The sequence below is a fragment of the Solea solea genome, chromosome 20, assembly GCF_958295425.1.
Source record: "Solea solea chromosome 20, fSolSol10.1, whole genome shotgun sequence".
NCBI lineage: Eukaryota > Metazoa > Chordata > Actinopteri > Pleuronectiformes > Soleidae > Solea > Solea solea.
In genome coordinates, this window is record NC_081153.1 from 555001 (window position 1) to 579947 (window position 24947).

The 24947-nt window shown below is 39.1% G+C and overlaps 2 protein-coding genes across 5 annotated transcripts in view; one reads left to right on the forward strand and one right to left on the reverse strand.

Moving 5' to 3' along the window:
- Positions 1-3145, forward strand: part of LOC131447434 (acidic leucine-rich nuclear phosphoprotein 32 family member E-like) — a 6046-nt gene extending 2901 nt beyond the window's left edge. The window contains exons 4-7 of the mRNA XM_058619220.1: positions 1025-1187; positions 1258-1361; positions 1499-1535; positions 2027-3145. Of these exons, the coding sequence (XP_058475203.1) occupies positions 1025-1187; positions 1258-1361; positions 1499-1535; positions 2027-2124 (402 nt within the window). The 3' untranslated portion in view covers positions 2125-3145. The remainder of the gene's footprint in view (positions 1-1024; positions 1188-1257; positions 1362-1498; positions 1536-2026) is intronic.
- A 538-nt stretch (positions 3146-3683) lies between these two features.
- plekho1a (pleckstrin homology domain containing, family O member 1a) lies at positions 3684-18346 on the reverse strand. 4 transcript variants are annotated; one of them, XM_058619207.1, is made up of 10 exons: positions 18020-18338; positions 17253-17402; positions 16990-17130; positions 15436-15543; positions 15244-15345; positions 14828-15163; positions 14609-14703; positions 14375-14537; positions 8721-8827; positions 3684-5271 (listed from the first exon to the last, which is right to left on the reverse strand). In XM_058619207.1, exons 1-10 carry the CDS (start codon positions 18044-18046, stop codon positions 4638-4640), a joined length of 1863 nt encoding a protein of 620 aa, XP_058475190.1. In that variant the 5' UTR covers positions 18047-18338; the 3' UTR covers positions 3684-4637. The 4 variants fall into 4 exon arrangements, with proteins under 4 accessions (XP_058475190.1, XP_058475189.1, XP_058475188.1 ...); XM_058619206.1 differs by having other exon boundaries at positions 3684-5274; positions 18020-18335; XM_058619205.1 differs by having other exon boundaries at positions 15244-15543; positions 18020-18346.
- Positions 18347-24947: the final 6601 nt, after the last annotated feature.

Consider the following 24947-nt stretch of genomic DNA (forward strand, 5'->3'; position numbering starts at 1 on the left):
CGAGTACTGGAGTCCATGCACCGATCCGATACCACATAATTTATTAGAGCTCCGTTAGCGCTGACGCGGTTCTTCTTCGCCGCTCTTGAAACAGTTGCACTGTGCTTTTTTTTAGAGGTGTGAAGAAGAACTGATCACCCGACACCTGTAGACAAGGAGCTAACATTAGCTCATCATGTCGGCGGTTTGGCAGTATTTACCAGTTAGCTCTGTTAGTGTTGTTAGCTGCGCTAGCTCTGTTAGCGCACCTACAGTCAAACTGGAGCGGCCCGTTTATTAAACGAAAAGAGCAGCGCTACGACTAACCAGCGTACCTGTGTCCTGCGTATGTATGCCTCTGTTTTTAAACTTTAGCGTTACTTCAGAGACTCATTTTAACAATCTGGAGTCATGTAAAAATGATGTCACGCACATCCTTTCCCGGTCAGTCGTCATGGAAACATGAAGCTCTGCCAGTGCAGCGGTGTTTGGACCAGAGTCAAAACAAACGTACAAGCTGAAAAACAAAATAACATATCACTGGTAAAAAATAAATGGTGTCCATTTGCTGTATTAGTTCATGTTTTACAGAGGGTTTAACCTGAGCCAAACCTTACCACCAATGATAATCATATCACAGTCATGCAGGCGTAGTATGATATATTTTTTTTTATAACTCACTGGTATCGTTATCGTTACTCTGTATCGGCCGATACCCACAGCACAAGTATCGGGAGGGAAAAAAATCGGAACATCTCTAGTTGTTGCTATATCTGCTCATATTGCTGTTGGTTAACGTGATGATTACATGCTGCGTGAATAGAGGATGATAAAGAATAGAAGTACTATAGGTTAATAACTGTGCCCCCCCATACATTTCATATGCCCCCCTTAACATTGAGGTCTGGCGACGGGTCAGACATGGACTGCTTGAATTGTGAAGCAGCTGTTAAACTCAAGTCATCATCATAAAGTAAATAATTATTTGTACCTGTGTCCTGTCTCTCATGTGTCTCCTGTGTCCTGTGTCTCTTGTGTCCTACAGCAAAGCCTGAAGAGTCTCCAGAGTGTGGACCTGTTTAACTGTGAGGTGACGTCTCTGGATGACTACAGAGACTCTGTCTTTGAGCTCCTGCCTCAGATCACTTACCTGGACGGTTTTGACCAGGACGACAACGAGGCGCCCGACTCTGAGGACGAGGACGAAGGTGAGTGACCGCCACGAGAGGGAGGAGCCTCAGTGTGGGCGTCGTTTCTGAAAACTGTCTGTTTTCACAGAGGAGGACGAGGACAGACCGCCCGGAGACTATGATGAGGACGATGATGATGATGATGATGATGATGATGCAGCAGAGGGAGGACAAGTGGGACGTAGCTTTCAGGTGAACACACCATACACACTTGATTGTAGGTTGCTAACAATGCTAATAGCACAAACGTGACATATGTCCCCTTCACTGTCCATGCCAACAGCTGTCTTTTATTTTGAAATATTTAACCCTTTTCTTCTTCCTCTCAGGAGGATGAAGATGACTATGGAGAGGAAGAAGAGGAAGGTGAGCTGTGACATTAATGCTTGATCTGAACTAGGACTGAAGTGGTCCTGAACCAGGGATGTTTGGGCTTCACTCATGACAAACAAATGTTTGTATGTGTGCTTACTTTGTTAATCTTAGAAACAGTAACTCAACGCTCACGGTGCTACTGTAGCTAACTGTAGCTAACACTGTTGGCGCCACTGAAGCTAACACTGGTAGTGCCGCTGAAGCTAACACTGGTGGGGCCACTGTAGCTAACACTGGTGGGGCCACTGTAGCTAACACTGGTGGGGCCACTGTAGCTAACAGTGTTGGCATCACTGTAGCTAACACTGTTGGCATCACTGTAGCTAATAGTGTTGGCATCACTGTAGCTAACACTGTTGGCGCCACTGGACTAAAGAACCCTGGTCTTCAGGATCAATGAGTATTGATGAAATGACTGAGCTATGATTGGTCCTGACACCGACCTCCTGACCTCCTCTGATTGGTTCTCTCTCTCTGTGCAGACGATCAGCCAGGCGTTCAAAGACAGAAGAGGAAGAGGGACGTGGACGATGAAGGCGAGGACGATGACGATGACGACGACGATGATGAAGACAATTAGTCCATGAGTGTCTTTATGTTTCTGTCTGGACCCGATGTCCACCTCACAACAAACATCAGGACGAGGGACACGTCTGTTTTTAGACAAGATTTTATCTCAACCAAATGTTTCCCTTTAAACTCTGGTCCTGTCTCATTAGTCCACGTCCAGTCTCATTAGTCCATGTCCACGTCCAGTCTCATTAGTCCACGTCCTGTCTCATTAGTCCATGTCCACGTCCAGTCTCATTAGTCCACGTCCAGTCTCATTAGTCCACGTCCTGTCTCATTAGTCCAGGTCTTGTCTCATTAGTCCACGTCCTGTCTCAGTGTGTGTGTGATGTCGTTATCCTGGGACTAAAACTGAATCTTGTCTGCACTTCATTTGAGATCTGGACTCAGCCCTCTGAGCTCAAGCCATAATCATCATAATTGAACCAGAGCTCCTCCCACTACAGGAACTTCAGGATCATGTTTCTCCGCCCCCGTCGTGTTCCTGTGTTAGATTTATTGTAGGGAATCTTTGGGGTGGATGGAGTTAGTTTTTTTTATTATTTAGACTGTCACTGGTACTTCTTTAGGCTCCGCCTCCTGAAAACATCCTATGTAACACGTAAACATGTCCCCGTCTCCACTTCCTGTGATGACATGAAGTCACCTGAAGGCACATGTGCAATGCATTGTGGGGGCGGAGTCTGAGCGTGGAAACACCTGTTTTTTCCTCTATTGTAAACTTTTAGCTTTTTTTTTTGTACACTTTTTGAAACAGGCATTTTAACTCCGCCCACTCGTCTGTGTTTTATAAAGTGTTCCTGACGCCATCTACTGGTGAAAAGAGCAAATATTGATCAGGAGATAGTTGTCGTGACCTGGGTCTTTGGATGTAAAGTAGTGTTTTTAAGAGTGTAATGGTCAAAGGTCGCTCAGGTTGTTATGGCAATACTGTAAATATGTTTCCTCTGACCTTCGACCCCAGCCATTGTCAAAAAACCCTGAATTTTGTGGTGAAAAGTTTTTCAATAAAAAGAAAAAACTGTTTTTAATCAATATGTAATTGATTTAAATGATGACTCAGCAGCTGCTGTCCAGACCTTCAGGCTCCTCCCACTGACCACCTGCAGGGGGCGACACCTGAACACGTGTCGGCTAGATTCCACTGAATGTTTGTCATGATGACACAGGAGCGACCATTTGACTTCCTGTTTGTCACCAGTCTTTTTTCATCATGGCCATGTTGGCATGAGCGTCATTTTCATCAGCGCTGAAAAGTCCCAGAATGCTCTGCACTTTACTGTGACGCACAGCCACCGGCTGTTAACATTAGCTGAGTCAGCTTAGCAGCTGTTGATGTTAACATTAGCTGAGTCAGCTTAGCAGCTGTTGATGTTAACATTAGCTGAGTCAGCTTAGCAGCTGTTGATGTTAACATTAGCTGAGTTAGCTTAGCAGCTGTTGATGTTAATGTCAGCTGAGTTAGCTGTGTTAGGCTAACTAACCCAACAAACTCATGAATATACTAGAATATACAAAAGCAATAAACTGAAAGCTAAGCTAATGAAATAATGAGCAGTTAAATAAATACAATTTTGAACATGTTTTATTTTGTTTATTAAAATCTAAAAAAAGACAAAACCCTGCCTTTTTTTTACCCACAATGCTTTGCAGTGATTTAAACTAAAACGTCAATAAAAACTTTTTCATATTTGATTAAAGAAAAAAAGACAAGACATTTTTACATAAAGAATTAATGTTTACAACAAACATTTTTACATCATTGTAATTTAATAACATATTTATATATTTAAAGGAGCAGAAGTCGTGAAGGACAATTTCCCAAAATGTTACCAGTTGTCCTGGTCAAATCTAGGCTACGCCCCCTCCTAAAAGGTTTTTATTGTTTTTTTATTCTTTTATTGCTTATTTTCTCACATTTTTGTCCCTGAACTTTGTCGCCGTTTAAACTCACATTTAAAAATGTTTCAATCACAGGTTTAACGTTGGTAACATTAAACAAACTTTACATTATTATCAAAGACATTATAATAAAACGCTGCTCCTTCTGTAAATGTGTCACATGTTGCTGAAGTGCATTGTGGGTACGTTGTTTACGTATTTAAAGTAAAAAAACGACCATTTTTTAACAATCATTTTCACATCACTTCAGCAACTCCTGCTACAAAGTCGGCCATGACAGGCTTTACCACACCCACTGTTAGCATTGTTAGCATTTCACAGATGAAAAAGTTTCTAGTAAAAACATCTTGAAATATCGTCTTTTTAAAAAACAACAAAAACATTTCACTTTAAAGACAAACAGTGCAGCATCGTTAAGACTAATCTCCATGAAAACTTTATTGACACAGTGTCACACAGACAGTGGCAGCAGTGACAGACAGGGGGCGACAGAGGAAGAACTGAAGATCGCTGGTGTTCAAATCGTCCAATAATCAAACACTTTCAAAAGTTTTGTCTTTTTCCCTGATTTTGTTTGTGCTTAAAGACGTTAAAATTACGAAAATAAGAAGAAAAATCGTGTCACGGCATCTCAGACCCGTCGTCCTCTTCTGCTGATGTTGGCGAGGTGGGCGTGTCCTCTTCTGCCGCTGATGTCATGTTGTTGTGCGTCTTCTTCTGACGTCGCTGCAGCGTCCGACTCTGAAGCTCCTTCACTTCCTGTAGAACTTCCTGTGCCTCCTTCCAAGATGACACAGCTTCCTGAAGGAGGCGCTCTGCCTCAGCACGCCTCATCTCTGCCTCGTCCTCTGGCAGCAGGGAGGGGGGCGTGGTCAGCAGAGCCTGAGGTGACTCCGTCTGGGAGTTTGAACGAGAAGATTCTGGACGTGACACTTTAACCTGAGAGGAGGCGGAGTCTCCGACGCTCAAAGGAGATTTACATGATTTCTGCATAGAAGAGTCGTCGTTGGCGTTGGACTCGGCGTTGGACTCGGCGTTGGACGCGTCGCTGGCGTTGGACACGTAGTTGGACAGGCTCTTTGGGGAATCGTGGGCTGGAGCAGCAGGTGAGTTGCATCTTCTTGAGCGTGGTGATTCGGTTCCTCTGCAGCGATTTCTTTTGGCTTTGGATCGCGGAGAATCTCGTCCTCGCAGACGAGGAGACTCTTTGCCGCGGAGACGAGGACAGTCGCTGCTCCTGCTCCTTGGAGACGACCTGCTGAAGGACGACAGAACATAACATTTAATCACCAAACATCTGGGGTTTACAGCGAATGCTAACAGCTGCTTGCATGACACAGTGTCAATAGTCAGTGAACCTAGGGGGCGTGGCTGAGCCATCAGTCAATTCCTTGCTCACGTATTGAAACGGCTGATTATTGATACTGTAATAATGTTGTAATAACACTGTTAATACTTCGTTGTCAGTGTTGCAGTTTCGTCACAGTGCCGCAGTGTTTTCACAGTGTCGTCAGTGTCGCAGTTTCATCACAGTGTCGTCAGTGTCGCAGTTTCATCACAGTGTCGTCAGTGTTGCAGTTTCGTCACAGTGTCCTAAGTGTTACAGTTTCGTCACAGTGTCGTCAGTGTTGCAGTTTCGTCACAGTGTCGTCAGTGTTGCAGTTTCGTCACAGTGTCGTCAGTGTTGCATTTTTGTCACAGTGTCACAGTGTCGTCAGTGTTGCAGTTTCGTCACAGTATCCTAAGTGTTACAGTTCGTCACAGTGTCGTCAGTGTAACAGTTTCGTCACAGTGTCGTAGTTTCGTCACAGTGTCGCAGTGTTTTCACAGTGTCGTCAGTGTTACAGTTTCGTCAGTGTCGTCAGTGTCACAGTTTCGTCACAGTGTCGTCAGTGTTGCAGTTTCATCAGTGTCGTCAGTGTTGCAGTTTCGTCACAGTGTCGTCAGTGTTGCAGTTTCATCAGTGTCGCAGTTTCGTCACAGTGTCGTCAGTGTCGCAGTTTTGTCCCAGTGTCGTCAGTGATGCAGTTTCCTTACAGTGTCGTAAGTGTTGCAGTTTCGTCACAGTGTCGTCAGTGTCACAGTGTCGTCAGTGTTGCAGTTTCGTCACAGTGTCGTCAGTGTCACAGTGTCGTCAGTGTTGCAGTTTCGTCACAGTGTCCTAAGTGTTACAGTTTCGTCACAGTGTCGTAAGTGTCACAGTTTCGTCACAGTGTCGTCAGTGTTGCAGTTTTGTCACAGTGTCCTAAGTGTTACAGTTTCGTCACAGTGTCGTAAGTGTCACAGTTTCGTCACAGTGTCGTCAGTGTAACAGTTTCGTCACAGTGTCGTCAGTGTTGCAGTTTCATCAGTGTTGCAGTTTCGTCACAGTGTCGTCAGTGTTGCAGTTTCATCAGTGTCGTCAGTGTTGCAGTTTCGTCACAGTGTCGTCAGTGTCGTCAGTGTCGCAGTTTTGTCCCAGTGTCGTAAGTGTCACAGTTTCGTCACAGTGTCGTCAGTGTCGCAGTTTTGTCCCAGTGTCGTCAGTGATGCAGTTTCGTCACAGTGTCGTAAGTGTTGCAGTTTCGTCACAGTGTCGTCAGTGTTGCAGTTTTGTCACAGTGTCCTAAGTGTTACAGTTTCGTCACAGTGTCGTAAGTGTCACAGTTTCGTCACAGTGTCGTCAGTGTAACAGTTTCGTCACAGTGTCGTCAGTGTTGCAGTTTCATCAGTGTTGCAGTTTCGTCACAGTGTCGTCAGTGTTGCAGTTTCATCAGTGTCGTCAGTGTTGCAGTTTCGTCACAGTGTCGTCAGTGTCGTCAGTGTCGCAGTTTTGTCCCAGTGTCGTCAGTGATGCAGTTTCGTCACAGTGTCGTAAGTGTTGCAGTTTCGTCACAGTGTCGTCAGTGTCACAGTGTCGTCAGTGTTGCAGTTTCGTCACAGTGTCGTCAGTGTCACAGTGTCGTCAGTGTTGCAGTTTCGTCACAGTGTCGTCAGTGTTGCAGTTTCGTCACAGTGTCGTCAGTGTCACAGTGTCGTCAGTGTTGCAGTTTTGTCACAGTGTCCTAAGTGTTACAGTTTCGTCACAGTGTCGTAAGTGTCACAGTTTCGTCACAGTGTCGTCAGTGTTGCAGTTTTGTCACAGTGTCCTAAGTGTTACAGTTTCGTCACAGTGTCGTAAGTGTCACAGTTTTGTCCCAGTGTCGTCAGTGTCGCAGTTTCGTCCCAGTGTCGTCAGTGATGCAGTTTCGTCACAGTGTCGTCAGTGTCGCAGTTTTGTCCCAGTGTCGTCAGTGATGCAGTTTCGTCACAGTGTCGTAAGTGTTGCAGTTTCGTCACAGTGTCGTCAGTGTTGCAGTTTTGTCACAGTGTCCTAAGTGTTACAGTTTCGTCACAGTGTCGTAAGTGTCACAGTTTCGTCACAGTGTCGTCAGTGTAACAGTTTCGTCACAGTGTCGCCAGTGTTGCATTTTTGTCACAGTGTCGTCAGTGTTGCAGTTTCGTCACAGTGTCGTCAGTGTAACAGTTTCGTCACAGTGTCCTAAGTGTTACAGTTTCGTCACAGTGTCGTCAGTGTCGCAGTTTCATCACAGTGTCGTCAGTGTTTTCATAGTGCCGTAAGTGTTACAGTTTCGTCACAGTGTCGTCAGTGTTGCAGTGTCATCACAGTTTCGTCAGTGTCGCAGTTTCGTCTCAGTGTTGCAGTGTTGTCACAGTGTCGTAAGTGTTTCAGTTTCGTCACAGTGTCGTAAGTGTTTCAGTTTCGTCACAGTGTCGTAAGTGTTGCAGTTTCGTCAGTGTCGTAAGTGTTGCAGTTTCGTCACAGTGTCGTCAGTGTCGCAGTGTTGTCACAGTGTCGTCAGTGTTGCAGTTTCGTCACTGTGGCGTCACAGTGTCACAGTGTCGTCACAGTGTGGTAAGTGTTTTAGTTTCGTCACTGTGGCATCACAGTGTCACAGTGTTGTCACAGTGTGGTAAGTGTTTTAGTTTCGTCACAGTGTCGTCAGTGTTGCAGTTTCATTAGTGATGCAGTTTCGTCACAGTTTCGTAAGTGTTACAGTTTCGTCACAGTGTCGTAAGTGTTACAGTTTCGTCACAGTTTCGTAAGTGTTACAGTTTCGTCACAGTGTCGTAAGTGTTTCAGTTTCGTCACAGTGTCGTAAGTGTTTCAGTTTCGTCACAGTGTCGTAAGTGTTTCAGTTTCGTCAGTGTCGTAAGTGTTGCAGTTTCATCAGTGATACAGTTTCGTCACAGTGTCGTAAGTGTTTCAGTTTCGTCACAGTGTCGTAAGTGTTGCAGTTTCGTCAGTGTCGTAAGTGTTTCAGTTTCGTCACAGTGTCGTAAGTGTTGCAGTTTCGTCAGTGTCGTAAGTGTTGCAGTTTCGTCAGTGTCGTAAGTGTTTCAGTTTCGTCACAGTGTCGTAAGTGTTGCAGTTTCGTCAGTGTCGTAAGTGTTGCAGTTTCATCAGTGATGCAGTTTCGTCACAGTGTCGTCAGTGTCGCAGTGTTGTCACAGTGTCGTCAGTGTTGCAGTTTCGTCACTGTGGCGTCACAGTGTCATAGTGTCGTCACAGTGTGGTAAGTGTTTTAGTTTCGTCACTGTGGCGTCACAGTGTTGTCACAGTGTCGTCACAGTGTGGTAAGTGTTTTAGTTTCGTCACAGTGTCGTCGGTGTTGCAGTTTCGTCACAGTGTTGCAGTGTCATTGCAGTGGGAGGAGTCTGGACCTGCAGTGAGGAGAGTCGGAGCCTCTGAGGTGATGAAGAAGAGGAGAGTCGATATTCTTGGTCAACGTTGATCTTCCTCCTCGCTCTGTTCTGCTTTTCTGCAGTTCCTGTCAATCAAGGCTCAGTCATCACCCTTTACTCTTAGTATTATTTTCACTCTTTACTCTTTTCATAATTTTCACTCTTTACTCTTTTCATTATTTTCACTCTTTACTCTATTCATTATTTTCACTCTTTAATCTTTTCATTATTTTCACTCTTTACTTTTTCATTATTTTCACCCTTTAATCTTTTCATTATTTTCACTCTTTAATCTTTGTATTATTTTCAGTCTTTTCATCATTTTCACTCTTTACTCTTTTCATTATTTTCACTCTTTACTCTTTTCATTATTTTCACTCTTTACTCTTTGTATTATTTTCACTCTTTAATCTTTTCATTATTTTCACTCTTTACTCTTTCTATTATTTTCGCTCTTTACTCTTTGTATTATTTTCACTCTTTAATCTTTGTATTATTTTCACTCTTTACTTTTTCATTATTTTCACTCTTTAATCTTTGTATTATTTTCACTCTTTAATCTTTGTATTATTTTCAGTCTTTTCATTATTTTCACTCTTTACTCTTTTCATTATTTTCACTCTTTACTCTTTTCATTATTTTCACTCTTTAATCTTTTCATTATTTTCACTCTTTACTCTTTTCATTATTTTCACTCTTTACTCTATTTATTATTTTCACTCTTTACTCTTTTCATTATTTTCACTCTTTACTATTTTCATTATTTTCAATCTTTAATCTTTGTATTATTTTCACTCTTTACTCTTTGTATTATTTTCAGTCTTTTCATTATTTTCACTCTTTACTCTTTTCATTATTTTCACTCTTTACTCTTTTCATTATTTTCACTCTTTACTCTTTGTATTATTTTCAGTCTTTTCATTATTTTCACTCTTTACTCTTTTCATTATTTTCACTCTTTAATCTTTGTATTATTTTCACTCTTTAATCTTTTCATTATTTTCACTCTTTAATCTTTGTATTATTTTCAGTCTTTTCATTATTTTCACTCTTTACTTTTTTCATTATTTTCACTCTAATCTTTTGAGTATTTTCACTCTTTAATCTTTTCATTATTTTCAGTCTTCACTCTTTGTATTATTTTCACTCTTTAATCTTTTCATTATTTTCACTCTTTACTCTTTCTATTATTTTCGCTCTTTACTCTTTGTATTATTTTCACTCTTTAATCTTTGTATTATTTTCACTCTTTACTTTTTCATTATTTTCACTCTTTAATCTTTTCATTATTTTCACTCTTTAATCTTTGTATTATTTTCAGTCTTTTCATCATTTTCACTCTTTACTCTTTTCATTATTTTCACTCTTTAATCTTTTCATTATTTTCACTCTTTACTCTTTGTATTATTTTCACTCTTTACTCTTTTCATTATTTTCACTCTTTAATCTTTTCATTATTTTCACTCTTTAATCTTTGTATTATTTTCAGTCTTTTCATCATTTTCACTCTTTACTCTTTTCATTATTTTCACTCTTTAATCTTTTCATTATTTTCACTCTTTACTCTTTGTATTATTTTCACTCTTTACTCTTTTCATTATTTTCAGTCTTTTCATTATTTTCACTCTTTACTCTTTTCATTATTTTCACTCTTTACTCTTTGTATTATTTTCACTCTTTAATCTTTTCATTATTTTCACTCTTTACTCTTTCTATTATTTTCGCTCTTTACTCTTTGTATTATTTTCACTCTTTAATCTTTGTATTATTTTCACTCTTTACTTTTTCATTATTTTCACTCTTTAATCTTTTCATTATTTTCACTCTTTAATCTTTGTATTATTTTCAGTGTTTTCATCATTTTCACTCTTTACTCTTTTCATTATTTTCACTCTTTACTCTTTTCATTATTTTCACTCTTTAATCTTTTCATTATTTTCACTCTTTACTCTTTGTATTATTTTCACTCTTTACTCTTTTCATTATTTTCAGTCTTTTCATTATTTTCACTCTTTACTCTTTTCATTATTTTCACTCTTTACTCTTTGTATTATTTTCACTCTTTAATCTTTGTATTATTTTCACTCTTTACTCTTTTCATTATTTTCACTCTTGATTCTTTGTATTATTTTCAGTCTTTTCATTATTTTCGGTCTTTTCATTATTTTCAGTCTTTTCATTATTTTCACTCTTTTCATTATTTTCACTCTTTAATCTTTTCATTATTTTCACTCTTTACTCTTTGTATTATTTTCAGTCTTTTCATTATTTTCACTCTTTACTCTTTGTATTATTTTCACTCTTTAATCTTTTCATTATTTTCACTCTTCACTCTTTGTATTATTTTCACTCTTTAATCCTTTCATTATTTTCACTCTTTACTCTTTTCATTATTTTCACTCTTTAATCTTTTCATTATTTTCACTCTTTACTCTTTTCATTATTTTCACTCTTTTCATTATTTTCACTCTTTACTCTTTTCATTATTTTCACTCTTTAATCTTTGTATTATTTTCACTCTTTTCATTATTTTCACTCTTTACTCTTTGTATTATTTTCAGTCTTTTCATTATTTTCACTCTTTACTCTTTTCATTATTTTCACTCTTTACTCTTTTCATTATTTTCACTCTTTAATCTTTGTATTATTTTCACTCTTTACTCTTTGTATTATTTTCAGTCTTTTCATTATTTTCACTCTTTACTCTTTTCATTATTTTCACTCTTTAATCTTTGTATTATTTTCACTCTTTAATCTTTTCATTATTTTCACTCTTTAATCTTTGTATTATTTTCAGTCTTTTCATTATTTTCACTCTTTAATCTTTGTATTATTTTCACTCTTTAATCTTTGTATTATTTTCAGTCTTTTCATTATTTTCACTCTTTACTCTTTTCATTATTTTCACTCTTTACTCTTTTCATTATTTTCACTCTTTAATCTTTTCATTATTTTCACTCTTTACTCTTTTCATTATTTTCACTCTTTACTCTATTCATTATTTTCACTCTTTAATCTTTTCATTATTTTCACTCTTTACTCTTTGTATTATTTTCACTCTTTACTCTTTTCATTATTTTCACTCTTTAATCTTTGTATTATTTTCAGTCTTTTCATTATTTTCACTCTTTACTCTTTTCATTATTTTCACTCTTTACTCTTTTCATTATTTTCACTCTTTAATCTTTGTACTATTTTCACTCTTTACTCTTTGTATTATTTTCAGTCTTTTCATTATTTTCACTCTTTACTCTTTTCATTATTTTCACTCTTTAATCTTTGTATTATTTTCACTCTTTAATCTTTTCATTATTTTCACTCTTTAATCTTTGTATTATTTTCAGTCTTTTCATTATTTTCACTCTTTACTTTTTTCATTATTTTCACTCTAATCTTTTGAGTATTTTCACTCTTTAATCTTTTCATTATTTTCAGTCTTCACTCTTTGTATTATTTTCACTCTTTAATCTTTTCATTATTTTCACTCTTTACTCTTTCTATTATTTTCGCTCTTTACTCTTTGTATTATTTTCACTCTTTAATCTTTGTATTATTTTCACTCTTTACTTTTTCATTATTTTCACTCTTTAATCTTTTCATTATTTTCACTCTTTAATCTTTGTATCATTTTCACTCTTTACTCTTTTCATTATTTTCACTCTTTACTCTTTTCATTATTTTCACTCTTTACTCTTTTCATTATTTTCACTCTTTACTCTTTGTATTATTTTCACTCTTTAATCTTTTCATTATTTTCACTCTTTACTCTTTCTATTATTTTCGCTCTTTACTCTTTGTATTATTTTCACTCTTTAATCTTTGTATTATTTTCACTCTTTACTTTTTCATTATTTTCACTCTTTAATCTTTTCATTATTTTCACTCTTTAATCTTTGTATTATTTTCAGTCTTTTCATCATTTTCACTCTTTACTCTTTTCATTATTTTCACTCTTTACTCTTTTCATTATTTTCACTCTTTAATCTTTTCATTATTTTCACTCTTTACTCTTTGTATTATTTTCACTCTTTACTCTTTTCATTATTTTCAGTCTTTTCATTATTTTCACTCTTTACTCTTTTCATTATTTTCACTCTTTACTCTTTGTATTATTTTCACTCTTTAATCTTTGTATTATTTTCACTCTTTACTCTTTTCATTATTTTCACTCTTTACTCTTTTCATTATTTTCACTCTTTACTCTTTTCATTATTTTCACTCTTGATTCTTTGTATTATTTTCAGTCTTTTCATTATTTTCGGTCTTTTCATTATTTTCAGTCTTTTCATTATTTTCACTCTTTTCATTATTTTCACTCTTTACTCTTTTCATTATTTTCACTCTTTACTCTTTTCATTATTTTCACTCTTGATTCTTTGTATTATTTTCAGTCTTTTCATTATTTTCGGTCTTTTCATTATTTTCAGTCTTTTCATTATTTTCACTCTTTTCATTATTTTCACTCTTTACTCTTTTCATTATTTTCACTCTTTAATCTTTGTATTATTTTCACTCTTTTCATTATTTTCACTCTTAACTCTTTGAATTATTTTCACTCTTTAATCTTTTCATTATTTTCACTCTTTACTCTTTTCATTATTTTCACTCTTTACACTTTTCATTATTTTCACTCTTTACTCTTTGTATTATTTTCACTCTTTAATCTTTTCATTATTTTCACTCTATTTATTATTTTCACTCTTTACTCTTTTCATTATTTTCAGTCTTTTCATTATTTTCACTCTTTACTCTTTTCATTATTTTCACTCTTTACTCTTTGTATTATTTTCACTCTTTAATCTTTGTATTATTTTCACTCTTTACTCTTTTCATTATTTTCACTCTTTAATCTTTGTATTATTTTCACTCTTTGTATTATTTTCACTCTTTACTCTTTGTATTATTTTCACTCTTTACTCTTTTCATTATTTTCACTCTTTAATCTTTTCATTATTTTCACTCTTTAATCTTTTCATTATTTTCACTCTACTCTTTTCATTATTTTCACTCTTTAATCTTTGTATTATTTTCACTCTTAACTCTTTGTATTATTTTCACTCTTTAATCTTTTCATTATTTTCACTCTTTACTCTTTTCATTATTTTCACTCTTTACACTTTTCATTATTTTCACTCTTTACTCTTTGTATTATTTTCACTCTTTAATCTTTGTATTATTTTCACTCTATTTATTATTTTCACTCTTTTTCATTATGGGCCACACGGTGGTGTAGTGGTTAGCACTCTCGCCTTGCAGTCCAAAAACATGCAATGTGGGGATAGGTAAATTGGACACTCCAAATTGACCATAGGAGTTAGTGTGAGAGTGAATGGTTGTTTGTCTCTATCTGTGTGTGGCCCTGCGATGGACTGGCGAACTGTCCAGGGTGTACCCCGCCTATCGCGGGGCTAAAACTGACTCTTTTCATTATTTTCACTCTACTCTTTCTATTATTTTCACTCTATTCATTATTTTCACCCTATTCATTATTTTCACTCTTTAATCTTTGTATTATTTTCACTCTATTCATTATTTTCACTCTTTACTCTTTGTATTATTTTCACTCTATTCATTATTTTCACTCTTTAATCTTTTCATCAGTTTCATTCCAGTAAAGACTGAAAGAGTCAAACCTGCAGCCTCATCTCCTCCAGCAGCTCCTGAGCTCGCTGCATCTTCTGAGCAATCAGACTCTGTAACTGACCCACTGGCTGCACACAAGCCCCGCCCACAGGCTGCACACAAGCTCCACCCACCGCCTCATCTTCTGTGGGACAACGACGAATCACAGCAGGTCTGAAGAAGAAGACGAGGTGAGTCGGTGACAAAGTCATATGACCTCACACACACGTGTTTGTCTCTCATACCTCGCCAGGACCTGGTCCAGAGAGGAGCAACGACTGCGACCCTGACCTTTGACCTTTTTCTCCAACTGAGGAGTTTTTGACTGAGACTGAAGAACCTGAAACAACAGGAAGTGAAAGACTGACACACACACACACACACACACACTGAGCTCTCACTCACTCACTCTCTCACACACACTGAGCGCTCACTCACTCACTCTCTCACACACACACACACACCTGAACCTCTCTGGTCTTCAGGACGTCCAGCTGTGTCTCTCTGGTCTTCAGGATGTCCAGCTGTGTCCCTCTGGTCCAGCTGGATTCGCTGCCTCGGGGCAAACTTCCCGTCTTGACCTTTGGTTCTTTGGTCGTGACCCTGAGCTTCGAGACGTCAGTGCCTGCGCGCTGACGACCTCTGACCCCACAAGATCCTACGACTGCTACCTGACCACAGGAACCGCCCCTCTGCAGGTCGACCCGGAAACTGTTCTCCCAAGACAAACTGGAGTCTCCGAGGGCGTCCTCCTCAGTCACCAGGTCAAGGGTCAACATGCCGTGAGAAGAGGACGAGGCCTGAGGTGGGTGATAAAAAGCTGCTCATTGTTTCTGTTTATGATTATCAATAAAGTTACAGACAGTACAGACGTCAGTACCACAGACAGGAGGTGCCCTCTAGTGGGCAGTCTGCGAACATGATGGATCTTTGCTCGTTCTCTGGTCGGATGAGTCAGAACATCGTCGTCATCGATGGTCACCTGATCACAGACATATATACAGTATATATATCTGTACCAAAACAATGACATCATCACATGTAACAAACTTAAAATCCTGTGACCTCTGACCTCATCTAAAAGTCGGTTACTCTTTGCTTTGATGATTGCGACGTTCAGAGCGTTGACCCACGATTCTTTGTCCTCAGGACTGACGGCTAAAAACACCAGGGGAGGAGCCTGCGAGGAAACATCAGCTGATCACACGTCCACACGTCTACACATTCACACATTCACATGTATACACATTCACACGTACACACATTCACACGTCCACATGTCCACACATTCACACGTACACACATTCACACGTCCACATGTCCACACATTCACATGTATACACATTCACACGTCCACAGGTTCACGCACTCACGCCCACACATACACACGTTCACACCCACAGGTTCACGCCCACACATACACACTTTCACACGTCCACAGGTTCACGCCCACACATACACACGTTCACATTTACACCTACACCTAGCATACACGTTTAGCTAGCTTAAGTGTAACTAGAATGCTATGACGGGCTAACAGTGCTAATCTGAAGCTACATTTAGATGTGTCAGTGATGTGACTGTGATGTCTATGAAGTCTGTGTCTGTGATGTGTCTGTGATTGTACCTGTGATGTGTCTATGTCTATGATGTGACTGTGTCTGTAACTGTGTCTGTGATGTGTCTCTGAAGTCTGTGTGTGATGTGTCTGTGATATCGAAGTCTGTGTCTGTGATGTGACTGTACCTGTGACTGTGATGTGTCTGTGACTGTGACTGTCTGTGATGTGTCTGTGACTGTGATGTGTCTGTAACTGTGTCTCTGAAGTCTGTGTGTGATGTGTCTGTGATATCGAAGTCTGTGTCTGTGATGTGACTGTACCTGTGACTGTGATGTGACTGTACCTGTGACTGTGATGTGTCTGTGACTGTGATGTGTCTATGTCTATGATGTGACTGTGATGTGTCAGTGATGTGACTGTGATGTGACTGTGTCTGTGATGTGTCTGTAACTGTGTCTGTGATGTGTCTCTGAAGTCTGTGTGTGATGTGTCTGTGATATCGAAGTCTGTGTCTGTGATGTGACTGTGATGTGTCTGTGACTGTGGTGTGTCTGTGACTGTCTGTGATGTGTCTGTGACTGTGATGTGTCTGTGACTGTGATGTGTCTGTAACTGTGTCTGTGATGTGTCTCTGAAGTCTGTGTGTGATGTGTCTGTGATATCGAAGTCTGTGTCTGTGATGTGACTGTACCTGTGACTGTGATGTGTCTGTGACTGTCTGTGATGTGTCGGTGACTGTGACTGTCTGTGATGTGTATGTGACTGTGATGTGTCTGTGACTGTGGTGTGTCTGTTACTGTCTGTGATGTGTCTGTGACTGTGATGTGTATGTGACTGTGATGTGTCTGTAACTGTGTCTGTGATGTGTCTCTGAAGTCTGTGTGTGATGTGTCTGTGATATCGAAGTCTGTGTCTGTGATGTGACTGTACCTGTGACTGTGATGTGTCTGTGACTGTCTGTGACTGTCTGTGATGTGTCGGTGACTGTGACTGTCTGTGATGTGTATGTGACTGTGATGTGTCTGTGACTGTATCTGTGATGTGTCTGTGGTGTCTGTGCCTCACAGTGGTTCCTGGTGTATTACAGCGCAGCAGCGTGAAGCGACTGTGGTTCTTTTTACTGCGACTCTTTGCTTTTCTCAATTCCTCCGAACGTTCGTAATCTGCCAGGTGGAAAACTTCCTGGGCTTTACGTTCGTCCTTCACCTGCACAAACAACAACAACAACAGTCAGCACCTGGGGAGACATGATGACGTCACAACAGCACAACTATCAGGGACCGTCCTCTGTGAGGCGTTCAGGGACCGTCTCACAGTCATAGACTCACCTCCTTGTCACAGATGTACAGGTGGTCTCCTCTCAGAACCACAAACCGGTTCCTCCACAGCTCCCTGAAGATCCCACGGCCACAGAACTTTCTGATCCAGCCCGCCTTGTCTGGCTGCTGGACCGCCAGCTGACCCGGGTCCTGAACGCCCTGAAACACACAACCGTGATGACTCGAAACAAATCATGTTTTTTTTCAGTAACTTCAGTTTCTGATCAATCAATTATTCAACAGCAGGATCAATAACAGTGATTTATGATCAATCACCATATCCTATTTGTCCATGGGCACATGGGCATCTCTTAGCCATGTTCACCACCTCACTGGGCCACAACAATCACCCGCTCACATGGCTTCTGTCATTCACGAGCACACGGTGTCAGCTCTGACATCTGCATCAAAGTTAAACCTCTGCAGAACTGAAGTGCTGCTCTTCATCATAACATCTGCATTCATGTCCACTCTCTATCTCTGGGTCCTTCAACAGTAACAAACCTGTGTGTCAGGATCGCTTTGCTCTGTTCAAAATAAGACAAATCACAACAGGCTCCAGCTCCTCGTACAGGCTCTGCTCACCTCCTGCCTTGACTACTGCTAACGCCCTGCTAACGCCCTGCTAATAAACCTCCTCTGCTGTGAAACCACTATAGAACCAGGTCCAGAATGCGGCGGTGCGCCTGGTCTGGCACGCACGCACGCACGCACACCCTCACGTGCGCGCGCATACACACACACACACACACAGAATGAATGGTGCGTTCACGGACCTTGTGTCTACTGCTGCTCTTCTTCATCCTCGCTCCGCGACTCCGGCTCTTCCTCCACAATCACGCGCCGGTAGAGAGCAGCTGCAGGTCGGCCGCCGGTGTGTCGGTGGTTCCTCGGTTCCTCTGCTCCGCTGCTTCTCCTCCTTCTTCTTCTCCCTCTTCTTCTCCCTCTTCTTCTTCCTCTCCTCTGAGCAGACGCATCATCCTCCCGGAACGTGAGCGCGCGCCCGCGGGAGCAGATGCTTTCCCTCAACGCATTCGTGAACGAGCACAGTAACCTATTTTCCGGAACAACGAACCGACATCGCCCTCTAGTGACAAAAACTAATATAAAACCAGGCATCGCAACATTATCTTCTACTGCTTTATCCTTCACGTGAGGGTCACAAACACAAACACATATACATATACACATATACACAAACACATACACATATACACAAACACATACACATATACACAAACACATATACACAAACACATACACACATACACATATACACAAACACATACATATACACATATACACATATACACAAACACATACACATACACATATACACAAACACATACACATACACACATATACACAAACACATACACACATACACATATACACAAACACGTACACATATAGGGGGTGGAGTGGCTCAGTGGTTAAGACATCATGGTCGCAAGTTCGACTCCACTCCTGGCTGATTGTACTAAATTCCATTGTAAGTCGCTTTGGAGAAAAGCGTCTGCTAAATGACATGTAATGTCATGTAACATATACACAAACACATACTGTGTACATATGTATACACACAAACACACTCTGCGGAAACAGAAACAGTGCAGACAAACGATGACACCCAGTGAAACACTGTCTCCCTCTCATCTGTCCCCCACCTCAGCATTCACCAAAGAAACAGTCCCATGGAGGATACTACATAATAGTATGTAGTAGAGTCCTCCAGCCAGGGCCCACCTGTCCCAGAGTAGTGGCCCCTGCAGCCTGGAGCAGGGAAAAGAAGGAGGGGCCCGCCCAGTCTGGACAGTCCAGGACCGTCCCATGGTCCTGTTTTTGTCTCTGTGCAGGTTCCACACAGTAAAAACACTTTTATAGAAACTAGGAAGAGATGACCTGTTGAGCTGAGAGCTGTCCATTAAAAACAAATTAAAATCCATACCCACGCTTTAGGTTAAAACGCTTTAGGATGCAGCAGGCTAGAGCCCTCCACACAGTGTCCTCTGGTCCATTCAGCAACCTCTCGATGAATTTCAGGCGAAAGGCAGCACCCCTGCTCGCCAAATGAACCAGGCCCTGCCCCCCCCCCCCCCTGTTAGAAGGAAGAGGACACTCTGTGGGACCCAGTGCATCCTGTCCCAACTAAAAGCCTTTGTATCTGGGAGAGGAGCCAGGCCCGGAGGATCCATGCAAGCCAACCTGTGCCACAGGGAGGACGAGACCGGGTTATTGGCGATCAGGACCCTGCCTCTGTATGACATCTTTGGGAGGAGCCACCTCCACTTGTTGAGCCGTCCTTTCACCATTTCTACAATGTTGTCCCAGTTTTTCTTTGTGCTGGTCTCGTCCCCCAGGAAGACTCCCAAATACCTCAGCCCACCTCTTTCCAGGTGAGCTCTGCAGGCAGGGTGAGCTGGTCCCCCAGCCTCTCTCCCACCATCACAGCCTTGCTTTTTCCCCAGTTGACCTTGGCAGCTGAACACCCACAGGCTGAATGTGACATCTTTAAATATTTAAATGATGTGTAAAACAATAGAGGCGGTCCAGCCGAGCTAATGATAAAAAGTTCTCTCTTGAATGAGTCCAGGTGTGTTTGTATGAGCTGTGCGATCCTGCTGGAAGAAGCAGGGTGGGCTTCTGAGTGATTCCTGTTTCTGTGCAGTTAAAAACATCAAATCATTATCACTGCAGTCTTTAACAGTGTCTTCTAATATGTTTAAAAATGCCATCCTCTCCATAGACATTTAAAAACACAAGCTGAGTATTTTCAAAAGTTGCATTGACTTTCAATAACACACCTGGAATCATTTCTTCACAAACAAGAGAAACGGAGAAAATATTCCGGACTTCCAGTTTCCCCTCGATTGAGTAGGCAGCAGAGGAGAAGAGCTCTGTTAAATAAATCAATACTAAAGAATTTTCAACCTCCAATTACCGTTAACAGGGCACAATCTAAATATTAGCTACTTAGCAACAAAACCCCTGACATGAAGAAGAGCTCACACAGAGGAGAACAACGAGTGACGCAAACATAGAAGACGATAACTTCATTCACACGCAGCAGCTCAAAAATGGCGGACAGCGCAATTGTGGATACACCTGAGGCTACACCCGGGACAACGCTGTCTCTGCGGATGCTTCGAGAGGAACTGCAGTTATCAAGAGAAGCAGTGTTGGCTCAGATAAAAACTGAGATTGCGTCATTATTTAAAGAAATTAAGACAGACATATCTTCTCTCCGAGAAGAAACTAAAGCCGACATACGGGCCGGCGAGTTAGCACGAGTCCGCTCGGCACACGCAGAGGCAGCTAACAAACAAGAAGAGATGGGAAATGTACTGACAGAGAACAGACACTCTCAACAAGACAAATGTCAAGATTTAGAAAACAGAAGCAGGAGGCAAAATCTACGGCTGGTCGGCATTAAAGAACGTGACGAGGGAAGCAACATGGTCAAGTTCCAGGGACCGAGAACTTCAGCTCCCCGAAGATGACAGACTGGGCACATCGCACACTAGCCCCGTAGCCGACCAGAGACGAGAGACCCCAGACCATTCTCGTCCGACTGCATTATTATACAGACAGGCAGAGGATACTGGATCTCGGCAAAGCAAAAGGACGTTTCACTTTTGGAGGGGACCATGAGTCCGGAGGTCGGCAGGCAGCGCGCCGCTTTCAACCCGGTGAGAGGAAGCTTCGAGAGGCCAACGTTAACTACAGCCAAGCTCGCCATCAATGTCGATGGAATAAGACATTCCTTTGATTCACCGCAAGCTGCCGAAGATTTCTACAACAAAAAGATGCTAAGATTGCTACTGCTATTTACTCCTGTTTAAAGTTAAACACAGTTCAAAATGGATATACATATATATATATATATATATATATATATATATATATATATATATATAGATATATATATATATCTATATATATATCGGTAAGGAGCTTGGAGACCAAGTCTATTTTTCTTTTAATCTTTTCCCCCGCTACTTGTTTAGGAAGCTGTGGGGGGTAAAGTTTAAAAAGTTTGAAAGTTTAAAGGTGACATCGAATGCTTGTATCGCACATATGTTATGGAGGTCTACTTACATATATTAACTTGTTTTCATGGTCACGTATATGTTAGTTATGGAGGTCTACTTACATATATTAACTTGTTTTCATGGTCACGTATATGTTAGTTATGGAGGTCTACTTACATATATTAACTTGTTTTCATGGTCACGTATATGTTAGTTATGGAGGTCTACTTACATATATTAACTTGTTTTCATGGTCACGTATATGTTAGTTATGGAGGTCTACTTACATATATTAACTTGTTTTCATGGTCACGTATATGTTAGTTATGGAGGTCTACTTACATATATTAACTTGTTTTCATGGTCACGTATATGTTAGTTATGGAGGTCTACTTACATATATTAACTTGTTTTCATGGTCACGTATATGTTAGTTATGGAGGTCTACTTACATATATTAACTTGTTTTCATGGTCACGTATATGTTAGTTATGGAGGTCTACTTACATATATTAACTTGTCTTCATGGTCACGTATATGTTAGTTATGGAGGTCTACTTACATATATTAACTTGTTTTCATGGTCACATATATGTTAGTTATGGAGGTCTACTTACATATATTAACTTGTTTTCATGGTCACGTATATGTTAGTTATGGAGGTCTACTTACATATATTAACTTGTTTTCATGGTCACGTATATGTTAGTTATGGAGGTCTACTTACATATATTAACTTGTTTTCATGGTCACGTATATGTTAGTTATGGAGGTCTACTTACATATATTAACTTGTTTTCATGGTCACATATATGTTAGTTATGGAGGTCTACTTACATATATTAACTTGTTTTCATGGTCACGTATATGTTAGTTATGGAGGTCTACTTACATATATTAACTTGTTTTCATGGTCACGTATATGTTAGTTATGGAGGTCTACTTACATATATTAACTTGTTTTCATGGTCACGTATATGTTAGTTATGGAGGTCTACTTACATATATTAACTTGTTTTCATGGTCACGTATATGTTAGTTATGGAGGTCTACTTACATATATTAACTTGTTTTCATGGTCACGTATATGTTAGTTATGGAGGTCTACTTACATATATTAACTTGTTTTCATGGTCACGTATATGTTAGTTATGGAGGTCTACTTACATATATTAACTTGTTTCATGGTCACGTATATGTTAGTTATGGAGGTCTACTTACATATATTAACTTGTTTTCATGGTCACGTATATGTTAGTTATGGAGGTCTACTTACATATATTAACTTGTTTTCATGGTCACGTATGTTAGTTATGGAGGTCTACTTACATATATTAACTTGTTTTCATGGTCACGTATATGTTAGTTATGGAGGTCTACTTACATATATTAACTTGTTTTCATGGTCACGTATATGTTAGTTATGGAGGTCTACTTACATATATTAACTTGTTTCATGGTCACGTATATGTTAGTTATGGAGGTCTACTTACATATATTAACTTGTTTCATGGTCACGTATATGTTAGTTATGGAGGTCTACTTACATATATTAACTTGTTTTCATGGTCACGTATATGTTAGTTATGGAGGTCTACTTACATATATTAACTTGTTTTCATGGTCACGTATATGTTAGTTATGGAGGTCTACTTACATATATTAACTTGTCTTCATGGTCACGTATATGTTAGTTATGGAGGTCTACTTACATATATTAACTTGTTTCATGGTCACGTATATGTTAGTTATGGAGGTCTACTTACATATATTAACTTGTTTTCATGGTCACGTATATGTTAGTTATGGAGGTCTACTTACATATATTAACTTGTTTTCATGGTCACGTATATGTTAGTTATGGAGGTCTACTTACATATATTAACTTGTTTTCATGGTCACGTATATGTTAGTTATGGAGGTCTACTTACATATATTAACTTGTTTTCATGGTCACGTATATGTTAGTTATGGAGGTCTACTTACATATATTAACTTGTTTTCATGGTCACGTATATGTTAGTTATGGAGGTCTACTTACATATATTAACTTGTTTTCATGGTCACGTATATGTTAGTTATGGAGGTCTACTTACATATATTAACTTGTTTTCATGGTCACGTATATGTTAGTTATGGAGGTCTACTTACATATATTAACTTGTTTTCATGGTCACGTATATGTTAGTTATGGAGGTCTACTTACATATATTAACTTGTTTTCATGGTCACGTATATGTTAGTTATGGAGGTCTACTTACATATATTAACTTGTCTTCATGGTCACGTATATGTTAGTTATGGAGGTCTACTTACATATATTAACTTGTTTTCATGGTCACATATATGTTAGTTATGGAGGTCTACTTACATATATTAACTTGTTTTCATGGTCACATATATGTTAGTTATGGAGGTCTACTTACATATATTAACTTGTTTTCATGGTCACGTATATGTTAGTTATGGAGGTCTACTTACATATATTAACTTGTTTTCATGGTCACGTATATGTTAGTTATGGAGGTCTACTTACATATATTAACTTGTTTTCATGGTCACATATATGTTAGTTATGGAGGTCTACTTACATATATTAACTTGTTTTCATGGTCACATATATGTTAGTTATGGAGGTCTACTTACATATATTAACTTGTTTTCATGGTCACGTATATGTTAGTTATGGAGGTCTACTTACATATATTAACTTGTTTTCATGGTCACGTATATGTTAGTTATGGAGGTCTACTTACATATATTAACTTGTTTTCATGGTCACGTATATGTTAGTTATGGAGGTCTACTTACATATATTAACTTGTTTTCATGGTCACGTATATGTTAGTTATGGAGGTCTACTTACATATATTAACTTGTTTTCATGGTCACGTATATGTTAGTTATGGAGGTCTACTTACATATATTAACTTGTTTCATGGTCACGTATATGTTAGTTATGGAGGTCTACTTACATATATTAACTTGTTTCATGGTCACGTATATGTTAGTTATGGAGGTCTACTTACATATATTAACTTGTTTTCATGGTCACGTATATGTTAGTTATGGAGGTCTACTTACATATATTAACTTGTTTTCATGGTCACGTATATGTTAGTTATGGAGGTCTACTTACATATATTAACTTGTTTTCATGGTCACGTATATGTTAGTTATGGAGGTCTACTTACATATATTAACTTGTTTCATGGTCACGTATATGTTAGTTATGGAGGTCTACTTACATATATTAACTTGTTTCATGGTCACGTATATGTTAGTTATGGAGGTCTACTTACATATATTAACTTGTTTTCATGGTCACGTATATGTTAGTTATGGAGGTCTACTTACATATATTAACTTGTTTTCATGGTCACGTATATGTTAGTTATGGAGGTCTACTTACATATATTAACTTGTCTTCATGGTCACGTATATGTTAGTTATGGAGGTCTACTTACATATATTAACTTGTTTCATGGTCACGTATATGTTAGTTATGGAGGTCTACTTACATATATTAACTTGTTTTCATGGTCACATATGTTAGTTATGGAGGTCTACTTACATATATTAACTTGTTTTCATGGTCACATATATGTTAGTTATGGAGGTCTACTTACATATATTAACTTGTCTTCATGGTCACATATATGTTAGTTATGGA

Excerpts from the sequence above, each read along its gene's own strand:
- plekho1a (XM_058619203.1), bottom strand. The coding sequence starts at position 18,046 with ATGAAGAAGAGCAGCAGTAGACACAAG. Across the intron at positions 17,131-17,252 it reads TGTACATCTGTGACAAGGAG|GTGAAGGACGAACGTAAAGC; the intron begins GTGAGTCTATGA and ends TTGTTTGTGCAG. Across the intron at positions 15,164-15,243 it reads GAGGGCACCTCCTGTCTGTG|GCCTCGTCCTCTTCTCACGG; the intron begins GTACTGACGTCT and ends CACCCACCTCAG.